At 39.4% G+C, this 19,082-nt stretch overlaps 1 protein-coding gene across 12 annotated transcripts in view; it reads right to left on the bottom strand.

The window, feature by feature from the left end:
• The window catches only part of L3MBTL3 (L3MBTL histone methyl-lysine binding protein 3), a 58,252-nt gene that overhangs the window by 12,845 nt on the left and 26,325 nt on the right, over window positions 1–19,082 (bottom strand). For all 12 annotated transcript variants that reach the window (XM_081856158.1, XM_081856156.1, XM_081856159.1 and 9 more), the window contains 8 exons: window positions 18,501–18,636; window positions 15,752–15,843; window positions 14,801–14,952; window positions 9,660–9,736; window positions 6,579–6,664; window positions 4,715–4,825; window positions 3,255–3,369; window positions 2,129–2,231 (listed from right to left, as the gene is read on the bottom strand). In XM_081856158.1, coding sequence (XP_081712284.1) covers window positions 2,129–2,231; window positions 3,255–3,369; window positions 4,715–4,825; window positions 6,579–6,664; window positions 9,660–9,736; window positions 14,801–14,952; window positions 15,752–15,843; window positions 18,501–18,636 — 872 coding nt within the window. The remainder of the gene's footprint in view (window positions 1–2,128; window positions 2,232–3,254; window positions 3,370–4,714; window positions 4,826–6,578; window positions 6,665–9,659; window positions 9,737–14,800; window positions 14,953–15,751; window positions 15,844–18,500; window positions 18,637–19,082) is intronic.

The following is a 19,082-nucleotide window of genomic DNA, read 5'->3' as shown; positions in this document are numbered from 1 at the left end:
ATAGTAAATCCCACGTTGTATTGAAATGAAACCAGTGAAATAGCAAAGCAACAGAAACATTGCATTTCTGTAATCAACAGTGTTTTTGTGAACTCTGTTGATAGACAAGAGAAGGAGTCCACATCTTCACAATCAATGACTACAAGTGACATTTCCACTAGAAAAATAAGAGAATGAATCACATAGTGATTAATCTTTCCAGCGGGTGGACGGGAGACTGTGTTTTCATGTGGGCTTAAATACTCAGAACATAGTCAATCTAAATAGTCACACAATTTGAGGGTGTTTTTTTTACAAACAAGAGAGTGAAGAAAGGGAAAGTAGGATTATAGTGTTGGGGTGGGGGGAAGTTATGCAGGACAGCTCCTTGTCCGCCCCCTCCTAGGGCTTCTGAGGTTATGCAGATTTTCACACTCTTCCACAACCAGGTGAGTTATACAGGAATCTTAAAATCAATTCTACGTTGGCTGACCTTTGTATTATAAGGTATACTTTGTAAGACATTCAATACACAATTCCTCACATAAACACACCAGACACTCCCATTTGTATGCAAGCCCAAACACTTTTCTGCAAAGCAGAACCCCCAAAGCCCTTTTTAACATCTACATTTTAAAAGGTGCTCATTTTAACCCTGCCATAATTAATCACCGCAGGTTTCATCCAGCTCAAGCAAAACACTTATCAGAAAATGGCCAATCTGCCTACTCTCAGACACATGCTCTGACAGCATAAATGCACCTTGTCATAAAAAAATTCAAAAGTACATTTTCAGTGCTGAGATGAAAGAACCCACGGAATAAAGCCTGACGTAGATAATTATATCCATTTTATATTGTCCTTTTAATTCAAGTGGACAGTGGGACACAATCTGAGGATTCTAGGATGACTTGGATTCAGAAACCTGTAGGCTCCTGCTATTTTTTTTCCTGAGTGCTTATTGAACTAAATGTCCCAGTAATTTTAATATAGTTGAATTTGTACTCAAACTGAATTGTAAGACTGCAGTAGCAGCAAATACAAGTTATAACTGAATTAGTTTTCTTTCTCCTTAGCATTATGTAGTAACAAATATAGTACATATTTGTGCTGACCTGCTTTATATTGATGCTTTTCATCTTCAACCAGATATCTATGTATATATGCTATATTATGTATATATGTACGCATGTACAAACAAGTCCCCCTACTGCAAGTAGTTGCTCCAATTCATGGAGGGCAATGGGCACAGCAATGGGGCAGAGGCAGGGGGAGGGGGTAGTCCCCCCGTCTCCACTTCTCCCATCTCACTCATTGAACACACATTGACAAATGCCTGCAGAAAGGGCAGGGGGAGAAACTAATAATATATTTTATGTGTTTTCCAATTATTTTGAGTGGTGCTTAGATCAGAAATTCTGAAACACACATTTCTAAACAAAATAAAAAAATTCCTTCCACTGAGTCTCTGTGGCAAGGAGTGAGTCTCTGTGACAATGAAGAACAAGAGTGTTGATTTCTAGATTAAGCAGAAGGAGTAGTAATTGGCACAAAGTAAGGGGTACATTCCACAGATGGGTATATTAACCAAGTTAGCATTTAACTATGTCTATCTAGCTGACAGTAGTGACTAAACAGCATGTTTTTACTTCAATAGAGGCTATCAGGCGCACTTAGATACCCAAAGATGAAACACTGATGTGCTCACCAATTGCACAAACCTGTGAAAACTACTCTGTAAAGATAAGCTACATTGTTTGTGTGCGTATAAAGATATAAACACACACACACACACACACACACACACAGAGAGAGAGAGAGAGAGAGAGAGAGAGAGAGAGAGAGAGAGAACCCAGCAAGAATTACATCACACAACTGAGTTTTAAACCAGAACATACCAATGAAGTTCCAAACCTTTCCATGTTCATTCCAAAGAGGTAACCTGAATTCCTGTTTTTTTCCTCTAGTCCACATCTTCTTTTTCACAAACAGCAATTAAGGCTGCAATTCTATACCCCATTTCCTGGGTGTAAGTTTTATTGAACTTCATGGAACTTTCTTCCGAGGAGATGTGCGTATAAGCTTGTGTTAGAAATCAAGTATGTGCAGATTCTAATTGGACATCCAAGTTTAGCTATTTCACACATACCTGTGGTGGCCCGTATGTCTGGCTCTTTTTATGTGTCCAACTCCTTTGCAGCCCGCTGTAGGACATCCTCCTTGTTCTAAAGCTTCTACCAATTCCAAAGGACCTATACAAATAATATGGGAGGTAAGATGCAAGGCATTTGTAAGAATGGAAGTTATGTCTTACGTTTAGGCAAACTCTAGTGAACATCTGTTTAAGATGCTGAAGACCAACAAGTACAAATTACCAAGATAAAATATTTAAACCTTACTAAAATCTCCTGCAACCATTTCATTATCTTGTTAGTCAAAAACTGACAAGTATTTTGTTCTTTAATAAATTATGACTAGATTGTATGAATATTGAATCAAACAATGATTTATGTTATTCTGCACATAAATAGTCCTGCATTCAGGATATAGATGCAATTTCTTTCACAAGCTATTAAGAATTTATTTCTTCTATTTTGTTTTTGAAAATTTAACTCCTCCTGCAAAAAATGAACACCCTCTTCCGCCCAGAAAATTTTTCTCAATAAGGAAACTACAACTTAAGAGGTTAATTTATCAATTGTTTCCAAGAGCAAGCATTATTCTCAACTGATCCTCCAAGTATTCACTTCTAACTACAATTCTATGATTCTATAAACTATTACAGCAGTAACTGACTTGGCTCTAATATGCCACATCACTTTTTCTAAGTCAATCACATACTTTAGAAATATTTCTTCAGAGTCTAGAGGATGTTTTAAAAGCATTCATATACTGGTTTCTATTTTTTACAGTGAAACAATAGGGATGCAACATTTAATCAACAAAAGGGTTAGATCAATTGATTAAGCACATGAAGGCATAACAAAGGTTTTTAAAAACAAAAACGAAAACTGTTCATCCTTTGTTCAGAATGTGAATTTATAAAGAGCTATAATTTTGCCATGATCTGGAGTAACGTGAATTCATATTTAATATCAAGTCAGAAATTAAGAATATCACTATTTCCCAGTCTCCGGTACCAAGGTTATTTGCTTCAAAGATACTGGCTTTGTTATGCATACTAGACTTATTCAGTATTACAGAGGTGGCATCAAACAAAGGGCAGGTATTCAATATTCTTTCTTTAAACTTCTATATCTTATAGAACATCTCACTAAGTGGGGGCTGAAGAGGATGTCCAGTTTTCCCACACCAGCCAGCAGGATGGATATCAGGACTATCTGCATCGATCCAATAATCATAAATACTATCCCAGCCATCAAAGTGGACCTAGAACACAAAGGAATAATAATAATAATAATAATAATAATAATAATAATAATAATAAATTTTATTTATATCCCGCCCTCCCCAGCCGAAGCCGGGCTCAGGGCGGCTAACAATAATCAAATTGTTTCAAACTTAAGCAAAGTTCTATTCCCATGCAATCTCCAAGAGTGCTTGGCTTTCATTAGAGAACATAATGGTTAAGAGAATCCATTTGTTCAAATTTCAGGCATTATGTATTGGACAAGGGTGTGTAGGAGAAAAAGTTTGTCAAGTAATTCAGAATTATCTACCAGGCTCTCATCTTACAAATTACAACAGCTTTTGCATTTACTGAGATAAGAAATAGACCACAATGACAACTGGTTTATTAAAGTGTTGATGCATGAGCTTAACAATTTCTTTAGTACAGAATGGTCCTCAGTATGAGTCTATGTGAGGCCAGAATAACTTGTGATGCATCAAGTTAAACACAGCTCACTGACCATACAGTGAAGCTTCTCCAGTGCTTTTGACAGATCCTATTGTTGCAGTCACAGGCATACAATAAAAATAGGGCACTGAGCCCCTGATGGACCGCCACAATTTTTGCCCCACCCACATCCCCCTGAAATTCCCCTGCCCCAAACACACCAGTTATACTGTTACTATGCACTAAGTAATAATGATAATGATGATGATGATGATGATAAAAAGGTTAAGTACTATCTAGAACAGGATGAAAGTTTTGAGGAGTTAAGCTTGCATTATTTGAGGCATCTAGTTCTGGTTTTCTAAAATTATTCCTCATCCTGCAAGCCATAAGTGATACCAAACACTGTAGATATGTAAGAAAGTAGTTCCGAAAAACAACCAGCAGATAAAAGCGCTGCTAACAAGTCATGGAGTTTAAAATACGTACGGTAGTAAATATGTTTTAAATGTTTTCTTTCCTTGCTAGTTTCATTTTTATATCATATCTAAGAGGAAATGAATGGGGGTCTGAAGGACTAGCATCGTACAAGATGAAATAGGATATGACTGAACGTATACCTTTATTTCAATACTTTTTGGACACAATGTACCAAGCAATACATTTCAGGTGGAATTTGCAGTAAAATGACTGGAGATTAGTGCTCAACTCAGCCGGAACTAAAGCCTCATGTATGATTATGGAACTGCTGGGTTTGCAGGCTTCTTCATTCACTTTAATTGAAGGAAATCATTTCTACGCCTGTGGATGTTTGTTCTCCCTTCTATGGGAGTGAATGGAGAAGCCATATGGGACAGTGTGTGTAACATGATACCACCACTCAGAAGGGATTCTTCAATACAGTAATTTTAAAATATATTTAAAAGTATGAATTACTTTAATTCTGTGGTCATCAGTATCTACCACGGTTGCGACCCTGATTAGTACAGGATTTCTCTTGTCAACTACTTCAAGTTTCATATTCTTCTGGAATCCATGAGAAGGTTTCTACAACAAAGAAGAGATTGAGCTGCTTATTATTTATATCCTTCTTTTCTATTAAAAATAACCAAAAGAAAATAAATATAAAAGATTTTTTTTAAAAAAAACATTAATCAGATTTGTTACAGCTGCTCCCATAGTTTACAATAAATAATTGATGTCAATAATAATAATAATAATAATAATTTATTATTTGTACCCCGCCCATCTGGCTGGGTTTCCCCAGCCACTCTGGGCGGCTTCCAACAGAGATAAAAAATACACTAAAATGTCAATTAAACTAAAAATTTAAAACAGCATATGCACTTACTTAAACTGGCATTCACAGCTTTAAAAAAAACCCTTTGTTAATGACGTTGTGTTGTATGCAATTGTGTCCTTCCACTGCTGAAAAGATCTTTGGTCCAGCTGAGACTTCTATGAGTGGGAAGTGGGAGGAAATGGTTGTTGCAAATTTCCCTTTTCCTATGTCCAGCCCTTTTAATACTGTTGAAATGCTTTGATGGGATTTCAATCTACACTTCCCACATCTACCTCTAGTGGGAGAAATTATTTAGCTTCTTCATTATACAGTAGGGTGGAGAAAGAAAAGACATACCCAATAAACGTTTGCCTGAGCATTTTGCCTTGACAGCTACAAAATAGCAATATTATTATTTTGATATGCATGTTGATTGCAAGCTGAAAAGTCAATATATTATTATATGCTACTTTGTTTATAGCTCAGTTTTAAACGTGTTTGCCGTCTGCTTACTGTCACTGTGTTACTGTGTCTGCCTGCTTTACTATTCTTTCATTTTTTTCATATTTTGCTATGACTTACTGGCCAAGACACCAGCAGAATATCTTAAGACTGTCCCAAAAGGTAGACTTTGTGGCTTCATGATCATGCCAATTTCTCTCTCTCTTACCCTCAACCCTCTGATTTACTTAGCTGTTTTTTTGTGTGTGTACTTGCTGAACTGAAACTTGCCTCCAAAGCTGAAACATTGGTAGCTTTTAAACCATTAAGGTTATATGTTTATATATAACACCTAAGCTAAATAATTTTATAAAACAATGAATGGTGTGGATAGAAGGAAAGTTTTCTTCCTCTCTCAAAAAACTACAAATGAGGGTCACCAACAAAACTGACTGCCAGCAGAATCTGAATAGAAAAAGGAAGGAATTATTCATATACTGCGCAGTGAATTAATAGAATTTATGGCTAATTATAGAATCAGTCTCTTCTTTCTTAAACTGCCAGCATGCAGGAGCTGGCTGGACTAGGGACCCTCGCTTGCAATTTGTGTTTGAGAGGGGGAAGGAAGCTTTGGGGCAAATGAGCTTTTTCCCGAACGCAAACTACAGCTATGCATGCTCACAATATGGATTAGGATTCCGCGCAGTGGTGCCACACTCTGGATTTCCCCTCTCCACTCTGGCAATTTATGGAGGAAAAAACACTCACACATGTGTAGAGTTTGGGCCCGAGGTAGTGGTGGTCACTAATTTATAGGCATTTATTTATTTACTATTTGATGATTCTCCTTTCTCCTGGAGCCCCTGCCCTGCCAGTTCTCCAAAGCAGATTTTCAAGGGGCACAAGGGAGCTGCAGGGGAAAAGGAAGTATCACTGAAAGTCCCCTCTCTTCTTTCCTATACTGTCACATGAGCAGAACTCCTCCCAGGAGAAGTTTCTACCAGTAGAAGCCACGAAGCATAGGAACAGCCATGAAGCATGAGATAGGCATATGAGAACACTGCACATTTTTCTTACCACTTTAAAAGCCCTGGCAGGTGCTGGTAAAGAACTAGTTTCTTCCAAATATTTCTCCCAAGAAAAATGCTTGGCATGTGGATAGTCTGGAAAATAAATGATGATACAAGATGTAATTATGTCACGCAACACAGAGTTAGGATGTTTTTCAGGACTTGTTAGGTTTAAAGAAGCAACAGAAGAATAAATATGCTTGCACTCCTGCCATCCTGCAATGCAAAATATGAATAATGGGACTTGTCAGCCTCCCTGTGGACAGAGACCCAAGCTCCCGAAGCCACCTCTCTCATATCTCACCTTGAGAAGACCCACATTTATTTTTCATATTATTTCACTCCTTCTGACTAGTTTTCAGAGGATGTGTATGTTTTACTCTAATGTGTGTTGTCATACAGTTAAAACACAACATCATCAAAGAGAAGCTCCTGAACTTTAAAAATGATTAAAAGGTTATGGTAGAAGTAAGCCTCTGGCGGCCCTCAGTAACAATTATTTTAAGGATTCTGAGCAGATCAGAGTCCTGCAGTTATGAATAAATAAATGAACATTTAATCCTCACACGATCCCAGTCACCTTTCTCCTTTGCACATTTTCTAATCCTACTTTTGCTTGTTCCTCGGTTGTTCTCCTAACAACTATATGCATAAGGCCACCTATTTACCTGTCTGTGTGCTTCTCCCACACACCATATTCATTGGGACTATCTCTTCATATTTTCCCTGTTCTTTTTCAACTACATCATTTCCAGTGTTTACACATTCACTTCCTTCAATACCCTTCCTTTTCTGCATTATTTCCCTCAGCCTTCATTTGCCTTCTTGCCTCTTCTTTCCCTACCCCCTTCTTCTTTCCTCGGCCCTCTGCTGCTTCGTGCCACTTCCTCTTCCAGAGGTGAGCCCCTTTTTCTTGAGTGGGCACTAGGACACCACCAAGTGGTTGCCATCTTCCAATTGCTTGAGACAGGACAAAAGTAATTACACCAAAGAATCTCTTGAGTCACCACTCCCTTAAAGTGGCTGTTTGGCAGTTACCGTATTTTTCGCTCCATAGGTCACACCGGACCATAGGGCGCACCTAGTTTTTAGGGGGGGAAATAAAGAAAAAAATCAATCCCGCTGGCTGTCTTGGCTTCCTCTTTAGCCACGCACAACCTCTCCAGCCGGGAGAGGCTGTGCGCGGCTTCGTTTTTGGCCGCAGGGCTGGGGCGGGGGAAGCAGAAACAGCTCCGGGAGCGGAGGCAAGGTTGTGCAGCCCTGTCACCGCTCCCGGAGCTTGTGGGCTGGGGGAGCGCTCCAAAGGTTTGCAGACAGCTGCCTGAAGCCCGGGGAGCACAGTGGGAGTAGGCACTGCGCTCCCCAGGCTTCGGGCTGCAGGCTGCTATCTGCAAGCCTTTGGAGCCCGGCGGGAACTCCTGCTGGGTTCCGAAGGCTTGCGGATGGCTGCCCGAAGCCTGGAGAGCGAGAGGGGTCTTCATTTTTAGAGGGGAAAATGTGCATCCTATAGAGCGAAAAATACGGTACTCATGTTACTGGAAACACAGGCTTCAAAAACGGTTTGAAACCTAACACACTGCGTCGACCGGCTTCAACTTTTGTCATGTCAGCATCAGGTCCCCACTCCTTCTACATGTGATTGAACATCCTGAAAAGGACTTCAGTGACATCAGAATAGTTCGTTCAGTCAAGACAGTGGCTTCATTACAACTATAGATTTAAAAATAAGATAAATCCACTTATTAGAATCTCAGGTATAAAATAGACCGGAATTATTAGAATACATAAAGAACCAAAAGTGACAAAATTCTGCTGTGACTCTGAGCATCTAAGCATCAAAAACTAAAAGGCCTGTGCATTCCAGCTCTTAACGTTTTACTGAGTCAAGTACTAATCTGAACCTTTAGGAGTTACACATCAGCTTTAAATGCAGATAGTCCCCTGCCTAGCCAGTAATATCTTAGCAAAGCTGCTTTTTAGACAAAATTTCCACCAACACTGTAAATGCAGAATATAGCTTCATACTGGCTACTATCATGAGGGAAAATATTGTCACTGTGGGAAAGCCAATTTGAGTTTTCTCTGTTTATAAAATGCATACTGTTAAAAGGTAACAGCTTACAAAGCATTACTTTTCCAAGTGACTCATAATATGGTAGTGAATTACACCATCACTCTGTGTGGGCTATTTTACAAAACTCTCTACTAGCAAGCTACAATTACATCACTTGCAGGTTCAATATTTATAGTACATTTAAGAAGATTTTCATGCTCTAATTTCATAGCTCCAAGGTATTATTCATGATTTCCACAGTTTATTGATTCTCATCTGCTAGTTATTACCGTTTTCTGTAACACATTTTCTCTTTTGCATGGTAGTCTTTTCACTTTATTCACATAATGCCTTACATGAGCTCCCTATTCTGTTAAAATTCAGCACATTAAGGGTTGTAGTCAGTGGTAGCTCAGCAGTAGAGCATCTGAGGTCCTGGTCTCAGTCTCCAGCTTCTCCAGCCAGTCGGTCTAGACAATACAGTCGTACCTCAGAAGTCGAACGGCATCCGTTCCAGAAGTCTGTTCGACTTCCAAAACGTTCGGAAGCCGCACCAGACATTTAGGTTCCAAAGAACGTTTGCAAACCAGAAAAGTCACTTCCAGGTTTGCAGCATTTGGGAGCCAAAGCATACGAGTGCCAAGGCATTTGGCTTCCAAGGAACTACTGTACTGAGCTAGATGGACCGATATGCTTACTCAATATAAGGCAGCTGCCCACTATGTCCCTAAGTTGCTGTTGGAAGAAAGACAAGAATCAGGTGCCCTGATTTGTGTGAGTTGAAGCACTGTCTGTCAAAACAAAGGCACTTCTGGATGTTCCTCTAAAATCTTAAGTACTTTTAGGATGATCAGGATTTCACCTTTTCCAGTGTACATAATATTCTGGCATAATTTTTTATTCTCTCCCTTCTCCCATTATTGTCCCTGCAAGCTCACTTTTAAAGTGAGAGGATTTTTACTCTAAGTAATCCCACATTACAATTTCTAGTCTTGTGAAATAAAGTTGTGCACAGACGTGCTCTTTCATACAGACCTCGAGGGGTTACAAGGGTCTTTCTGTGCTCTTTACACCAGCCAACTGGATGAATATGTGGACTAGCCGCTTCACACCTGCAGGAGAAATGTTGATTTAGTTAGATTTCATTTCTATAAATGTCTTAAACAGCTTTCTAGGGTCTGTCTAAAGCAGCTTATGGTCAACAGAGATCTGGGCTGCCTGTAAACAGAAATGCTAGACAAGCTCCACAGCTCTAAGAAATAGCCTCTCAAAGGAATTTTGTCTGAGCACATTAATTTTTGGACTAAAACATTCAGCTAAAGAATTGGTCCAGCCTTACAAACCATTCAGAAATTACCCAGTGAAAAAATGGTTACCTGCAAACACAATCCTAAGACACTAATATATGACCCAAAAAGGAAGGCGGGGGGGGGGGGAGAGAATAAAGTGCACTGATTTTATTCACCGTAAGTAACTATTTGAGTGGCTAGTTACAATCTTACATTTTGTAGCTTTTTTGTTCTTCCAATGTGTATGTCTGAAGATGTTTTTAGATGCTGTGAGTTGCATATGCAAGCATATGGAGGAGAAGCAAACATTTAAGCCAATAAAATACAAATTGTGCAAATTGTTCTATTGTGGTAGAACTAGCTCTCTAGTTCAGTAAGATTGATAGGCAACTCTACAGAATCCTGTCTGAAGACTCTGGAATAATGTATATATGCTTATGAACCTTTCTTCTTTTCTGAAAAAGAGCTCTCTCATTTGTAAAGCACTTGTATTACCATGAGCCCCTGAATTGTAAGTAATCAGGTAATAATAGTATTTCAACAGTTTAAAAAATAATGATTCATAGCTGCATTATAACAAAATGGAAAGGGTATAGAGACAGAAATTCCTTTAAATATATATACTGTTCTGAATACTGATCTTGCTGAAGAGGAATCACTCTAATAATACACAAGTCATCTTATAGCACCATCTAGTGCTCAGATGTCAAACTCACTGTGAACATATGTCAAGTTAATTTAAGGAAATGCTGAAATATCATATGTTGCTCTGCTCTATGAAGAGGTGGTTCTTCCCTTCTCACAGCCCACCTTCTCACAGCCCATTTCTGAGTATCCTGAAGGCTTTTGAGAGTGACAACTTTTTTTTTAACCTAAAGTAAGCTTCTAGCATCCACAAAATTAAAACGAAAACCCATTCATCTCATTTACGTTTTTCAACTCTCACATTTAATAAAACAGCAAACTATTTAAAAAATATTTATAGACGGTGAGCAAAAGGAGAGCAACATAAATGTTGAGGTAAAAACTACATGTTACAAATCTGCAATTCTTTCCCTCACTCAATAGCCAAGCTGCTTTAATTTCCAATAAGTAAAAGATTCCTATATTTTACCTTTAGGAATGAACAGCTGTACCTACCCCATATACCATTCAGTCTGAAGACACTTTTCCCTGACAAAAGTTTGTTTACATTCATTTTTCTTGACAAAAGTTTGGGGGATGGGAAGGTATATCATGCTTAAGGCAGCTGAGGTAGCTCAATCAGCTTAATATCAATGTCATAGGTTCGAGCCCTATGTTGGGCAAGATTCCTGTTTTGCAGGGCATTGGACCAAGGACCCTTCTGACCCCTTCCAACTCTATGATTCTATTATTCCATGAAACAAGAAATTCTGCTGTCAGATACCACGTGTGGGGGCCACTCTCCTATGGATTCATCCCAGTGTAGCTGTAACTTTTTAAAGGACCACATTATTTATTTGAAGGTCTACCTACATCCCTGTGAGCCTGCCCAGCTCTAAGATTAGTATCTGGGGCCTTGCTAGCTGGCCTGCCCATTACAGTCTACCAGACTGGCAGACACTATAGGCGGGGCCTTCTGGTGGCAGCCCTGAGCCTTTAGCACTCCCAAGACAAATACAGCATAAAATGCCCTATCATTTTAAAATGGACCATAAAATCATTTCTGTTTCAATATGCATTTTAATAAGTTTGTTCTAAGCTTGGCTTCAAAAACTTGTTTTAAGCTGCTGACATTTCAATTTGGGAAATGGCTTTTTGTATTTTAAAAACTGTATTATGGCATTTAAATTGTGTTTTGCCAGCTGCCTTGAGAGGGCTCTGCTCTGAAAGACTGCATATAAATACTTTAGGGGGGGAAATGAGTGAAAAGGTCTGCAACTGTGGGTATTGGGTCAATCACAACTTCATGTTTGGGAGCCTGTGCCACTGGGCCCACCTGCATGGCTCCAAGCTCTTTAAAAGTTGCAGCCCTGCCAAGGGATGAACCCCTGGGAAACGTGATGCTGCTATAATGTTTAAAAGGTGCCCATATCCCATTTAAAAATCAATGAGACAAGCTAGTCAAAGTCAAATCCCAGCGCTTTCAACAGAACTTGAATGCAGCATGTCCACGACGTTTAATGCCGACGGGATCAAGCAGCAGCTTTAAACAACCTCCCTGTGTCTTCAGAAAAGGTTCTTTTTCTTCTGTTCCAGGGTATATTTTCTCTTTTCTGCTTTATCTTCAGTTTCTTTGCCCTTTGACATTCTGCAGTTTTATTCTGCCTTTGCTCTCAAGCTCTCCTAGCAACCAACCCCACCTCCTTAAGCAAGTCTGCCTCACACTTAAACATGAATGACTAGCTCAAGAGTATAAAAAAACGTGTTAAAAGCAAAGCAATGGTCACCTGTTTCTGTGGCCAAGCATTGGGATGGCATTCATTCACATTAGAAAAAGAAGATGGAAGGTTTCATGGCCTAAACATCAGACTACAGTGGTACCTCGGGTCACAGACGCTTCAGGTTACAGACTCCTCTAACCCAGAAATAGTACCTCTGGTTAAGAACTTTGCTTCAGGATAAGAACAGAAATCGAGCGACAGCAGCACAGAGGCAGCAGGAGGCGCCATTAGCTAAAGTGGTACCTCAGGTTAAGAACAGTTTCAGGTTAAGAACGGACCTCCTGAACGAATTAAGTTCTTAACCCAAGGTACCACTGTATTATTAGACTTCCACGTCAAAAGGCCCACAATCTGCATATCCAATTCAAAAATCAAAATGTTCCCATGTGCCCTTTCCAAAGCAGAACAAATGTAAACCATGGCCTGTGTCACATGACAGGGAAGTCAAATTATGGCTTTCTAGTATGGTACAAATGTGCTGCCTCCTGAGAAGTGATCACAGCCACTTTGCTCCATGGCTTGGTGACTGTGCTAAAAGGCTTGGAGAGGAGCAAAGCAGCTGAAATTACTTTCCCTGGCAGTCTGCACATTTGCATGAAGCCAATGTTTGGCTTAGTGTCATGTGCAAACACAACCAATGAGAGAAACAATATTGCCTCAATTTGAAAACCAATCTAAGGAAGATTTATGGAGAACTCAAACGCCTGTTCACAATTTCTTTTTCTTTAAAAAAATATTTTTTATTAAAGATTTTCTTGGTTTACAAAAGTACGTGCATTGTCTCTTCTTTCATGTTGTAACATCTTTTCTACAGATCAGTTACATTTGTTATGAGATGTTAGTGTTGGGTATAGTATAAAGGTCAGGGGAAAAGAGTGGGGGAGAGGAGGGGTGGGGTGGGGAAATTTATATTCTTTTCTATAGTGTACGTGTGGGGTTTTGTGTCAGCGTCAGCTTTTTCTATTCGCTTGATACATTTCTTGCTCACTATTTCTGAGTCTTTGCCTCTAGTAAAGTTATTGTTCAACTGTACATTTTGACATTTTTCTGATGGATCAACGGCATTTCCTATGCTTTTTACACTACAACGTGGTATCCTTTAATTGAACGTTTAAGCCAAAGCTTTATAAAAGCATGACAGTTCTGCTGACAAAGTATAATGGAACTACCTGCTTATTGGTTTGCAGATCCAATTTCTTTTGATGATCGTTTGATAAGATCTTGAGGAAATTTAATTTATTTATATGAATGCTTATACACTGCCAAATAATAAAAAAGAGCATTGTGACAGTGTACAATAACATCATTAAGACATCATAAAATTAGATAATTAAGTAATAAAATAAAGGACAAATGACCAACGCTGAATGAAATTAAAACTCTAAAAGTGCTTGGTGGAATGTTTTCAGCATCAGAATTGTGGGTGTCTCTCTGAATTCAATAGGAACATTGTTCCAAAATTCTGGTTGACACTATGCTAAAATCCTTAGTTCCTGAGAGGATGCTCTTCCTAAGTAACCAGCTCAGCTAATTTCACTGATCAGTGGTGTATGTGAGAACAAACCATTTCTCTGGCAGACAGCTTTTTGCCACTTAATGTGCAACTGTCATCCATATTGTTGGTGTTGTCACTATGCTAGAAGGAATGCTCTCTGTGTAATATTCCACAGCTGGCCTTGTCTATATTAGCATCTTTCTTTCTCCTCATGAGCAGCCGTGCCAGCACATGCAAGGGCAATGTTGCTGGAAAGATTAGGAAGGAGGGAAGGTTTGAGAACCTGTGACCTTCCGCCTGGCAGAGAACTTCTCGAATGGCTTTTCCATTTGGGCCCTTGCAAAGAGAGTTCTGTGCAGCATTTTGAAGTCCTGACAAACAGCTGATTGTTGAGGCTTCAAAGCACCACTTCGCATGATGTTAATGGCCCACTGGGGGCTAGGAGATATAAAGATCTGGCTCAGCGGTCATATCTAGTTCCCCACCCACAGCAAAGAACTAAGAAATTCAAACGTTAACAGCACTTGCAAACTTTTATAAGGGGGGGGGGTGCACACACTAATCAGACCATATAATACTTTGCATCTTTCAACTACAGTGGTACCTTGGTTTAAGAACAGCCCTGTTTACGAACTATTTGGTATACAAATGCCGATAAACTGGAAGTAATGCTCCAGTTAGCGAACTTTACCTTGGTCTACGAACGGAAGCTGAATGGTGGAAGGGCACCAGTGGCAGGAGGCCTCATTAGGGAAAGAACGCCTCGGTTTAAGAACGGCTTTGGTTTTAGAACGGACTTCCGGAATGGATTAAGTTTGTAAACCGAGGTACCACTGTATTGTCAAAGATCTAGGGACATCTTAATGAAATATAGGCACTACTGTTCATAGCAACCATTGGGGGGGGGGAGTGAAAACAATAAATTAACAAGGTAGAATTGTGGGGATGCTTATCATTCCAACAAACAAGCTATTTAAAAAGGCATACCAGTAGTCATAACTCTCATCCCAGTTGTCAAAATGAACCAGAAAACGACTGTCCACAATGTCAGTTACTGTAGCAACACATATGAATGCAGGGTTCTTTTTGTCTACTGCTTCAAGCTTCATCCCCACTCGAAACCCTGATGGAATCACCGTCTAATCACAGAAAAGTTTAAAATTAACAATGAACAGAGAACTGGTCTATTTAAATACCTAAAGCACTATATAAAAGAAATAAAGAAATGCAGATTATTAATAATAAACCATGCATCCAGAAGTCTCTTGACTATCCACAATCAATCCACAATCTTGCTACTAAAAAGAAAGGAGTCCCAGCAGTATGGATAAGCCAGTAATTCACATGAAAGTGGCAAAGTAAAACAATTTTCAGCATCATGCTTTATCACATATTAATCTTTTTTAAAAAATTCTTAACTATTGCACCCTGTCCATTTTGGTTTTGTGCTGCCTGCACATTTGAACCTGAACCATTTGGTTTTGTGCTGCCTGAACAGGTGATGGATACAAGCCACAGTTTACAGTAGTTGCTCCTGGTCTCTGCACACTTTGTAAGCCTGTTGTCTATTTCACCTTGCCAAGTATTACATACACATTTGATACAAACCTATGGGGAAACAGTAATCTATATCCATCCAGGACCTATCTAATTGTTTTGAGTGCAATCTGTGGACTGTGTTACTATGGATTAACAGCTTCACATAAGATTGCCTTGGATATAAGATGAACTATCTTCCTCAATATAAGGAAATAGTTTGAATTTCACCATGGAAAACAGGCAGGGATTGATGGGTGTGAACCCAAATCTTTATTTACTTGGGCCTTTTCCCTGGTTTTAGACTAAGGGTTTGAGTCATAATACTAATGAAAAACAATGTAATCATAATATAAAAAGCTACTATCAGCAAAGAAGCAGGGATAATCAGAGAAAACTCACTGTGTTTTGGTTTTCAAACAAGGATTTAGGAGCAGCTTGAGCCTTACATTTCTTCAGATATGAGGGCCAATTAAATTCATCTTCTTTATATCCTAAAGAAACGCATGAAAAGATAAAATGCCATACCTATTAAACTTGTGGTGCACTTGTGTCAACTGCAGTCACACATGTTAGCACAGTACCTCAGTTTCACTCTGCCAAATCATTCAATCCCGGAATTAAGTGGAAAACAGAGACTGTTTCTTGTAATTTGCTGATTTGGTTGGAAGGCATTCAGTCTTGAGGATGATGCCTCCTACTGGACTTGATAGGCAGACTCTATCCTCCCCTTCTAGAAGGAGGAATTATCCCACTCTCCAGAAAACAACTTCTCATCCCCAAATAAGCAAAACTAAAAAACTGGAACCAGAGCTATTCAAAGAGGAAACAATATAAGAAACAGTAGGGTCAAGGTGGGGCAATATTTCAATGGCTGCTGAGAACAAGGGGTTGGAATGAAGTATTCACATGGCAATTGCTCAAACTCCAGGGCACAGCCCTTCAACACCATCTCAATCACCCACCTGTCTGAGGTGATATAATTCCAATGGTGAGGAAAAGAAGGAGCTAGGCCTCCACTGGAGACAGCTCCTGACAACAGGTGTAGTTAGACTGAGGATTTCTTTCTGCCCTCTGGAACCAAGCAGCGGCAAAATCTGACACGGAAGAATATCCCCCATTTAAGTCCGTAGGGCTGGTAACCTCTGAAGGATGAAAAACATGGGGCTGCTTGGTTTTGTCCTGCAACTCTGTAAGATGAACCTCAAGTGCCTTGACAAACAGCTTGGTCCTTGAGGCAAGGATGACACGATGTGCCTGCAAACTGGAACTAACAACTCACTGCTGCAACCCCACATTTCTATGCACAATGGTGGTGGAAGCCATATGAGGCCCTATACTGAAAAGCATCAAAGGAGTTGCCAGCTGCCAGGGCATAGTAGTAGTATATATTCTTAAATCCATCTTTAACTGCCTGGGGGATATCATCCCTGGCATTCAGCTCCTCCAGAGGAAAAGCCAGAGGAAAAAAAGGGAAGCTGTGGTGGCTGACTTGAATGCCACTGCATCTGCAACTCCTATGAAGAGCCCTTTCCACCCTTCTGCCACAGGGATCAATTACAGGAGGATCTACAACCAGAAAATGCAATCGCTGCATCATGCCACATGCGAAGGTATAATGTTCATTGCAATCTTAATCACTAATTTAGTCTTGTCCAGTTTGTCCCACTCTGCTTTCCATGTAGTACAGTTCTATTGTGAAAAAGTGACCCTGGGAGGGGTGGCTAAACACGTGGGGAGAGCCTTTAGATTGCCCACCACCCTAGAGTGTGACTCAGAAGCTGCCAAGGGCTCTCTCTCCTCAGTTAGCTGGAGGGCCTTATGAGCCTCCAGCCTAATCTGGCAAAATGTAACTTTAAAATTATTCCTGTAGTTGGGAATGCAAAAGCTTCTACTGAAAGCTCTACTGAGACAAAACAATTAAAGCTAAGCCACAGTCATCCGTTTTCTAGTAAAGAGATGAAGTGCCTAGATACTATTTACAGACAATGCATGCTCATGAATTCTGTTCAGCTCTTATAAGTGAACAAGATACATGTCTGGGATTTATCATCTTCTCAAAGACCAAAAGAAGTTGGATCCCTTAGGTTATTTGTTAAGTATGGTTTGCAGTTCTGGTCCAGAGGAACCTTACTTATAGTTTCATTTCAATGGTATCCTGTGGTGTCCATGAAAAGTGCAAGTAACAGATTAAAGCAAGAGTGTGCAGTTAGGCTGCATTATGTACAAGTGTCATTAATATAATGCCAAAGCATGTTTTAGCATTATATATGGTCAACCCACTGTAACGAAGACTGTTGATACCCACTTAGCCAGGATTAAACCCTATTGAACCTGGGATTAAATCAATTGAGTGGACACCTATTTTGATGCATTATAAAGCAACTTTGTTAGACCTATAACAAAACAGCATATATACTGAACTGGAGGATTGCACTCTTAAATAAGAAAAGAGATCTGATAAGTCTCTCTCTCTATATAAAAAACCCCAGTCTGATTTACAAATTATTATTCTTTCAGAAGCAAATTCCTGATTGTAGGACTTTGGGTTCTAACTTCGGTGGCCTTATACACTTTGTTTTTCCACCACCATTTTTGCCACTACTTTTTCTGTGTGTCTTAAAAATTCCTTTAGATGCTTATTCTTAAGTCCCACTCTGTTCAATGAAGCTTAGTCCCAAGTGCATTTGGACTTTAGCTTGAACTGCAGCATAATGCTCCATAAATCCTAATGCTTTACAAAACAGAGCTTATTGTTCCTAACAGGTTCTCATGAATAGATAGCTATGAAGTTCAGAAATCAGCTCAAAGGCATCCAACGGAAATGATAAATTTACCCATCTGAACGACATCTACTCATTCAGACCCACAGGCGGTGTAAGAAATACTATTAGATCTCCTTGTCCAGATTTATCCCTCAAAGAGAACAGCAATTGGACAGTAGCAATCCTAGAAGCAGGGTGGGGCGGGGCTGCTTACCTGCCTTCGTAACTCCATGGATAACCAGTAGTTACCCTGAATACAATGTCACTCAATAGACAGAGAGCCACGAGAAGCACATCTCAGCACCAGCACTCAGCTGCTTTTACAAAATTCATAGAAAAAGCAATTGTCTAATATGACACAGATTTTTTTGTTGGTAATCTGATACCTTTTGGCGGATGAAGTTTGTGTCCTGTTTTCTCACACCAACCAACTGGGTGAATATCAGAAGAATCAGCATTCCGCCAAAAATCGTAACACTCTGGGTATTCATCAAAGTGAAGTCTTATTCTGTAACCACAAGTCTAAATCCAAAAAAGAATACAGCAAAGGAAAAATGTGTTTACATTTAAACCAAAAAGTCAGTATTAGAAAATTGGTATACGTGCAGTCAGAATCAAAGAGTTCTCAAACAAAATGTTGTAGGTTTTTATGAGATAACTTTACTTATTACCCTGAAAAGGGAAGCAATCAGAATACATAGACACAATAGAAAAACAGATAGTAAGGTTGTAACACAGTAGTATATGCACACTAGTCCACATGTGCATCAGGGTATATTGGGCATACACATGGTATATAAATGAGAATGCTGGTATTTCTTTTCAACACTATCTTCTAAACACTATCTTCTATTTTCCACCTCTCTTGATACTAGAATGCAGTGAAGTTGACTGATAGGAGATTCAGCACAGATAAAAGGAAGTACTTCTTCACACAACGCATAATTAAAACTATGGAATTTGGTACC

This window comes from Podarcis erhardii (genome assembly GCF_964252035.2).
Source record: "Podarcis erhardii genome assembly, chromosome: 3".
NCBI classification, from domain to species: domain Eukaryota; kingdom Metazoa; phylum Chordata; class Lepidosauria; order Squamata; family Lacertidae; genus Podarcis; species Podarcis erhardii.
Note: the sequence above shows the minus strand (reverse complement) of the source record. Positions and strands in the feature narration are given on the sequence as shown.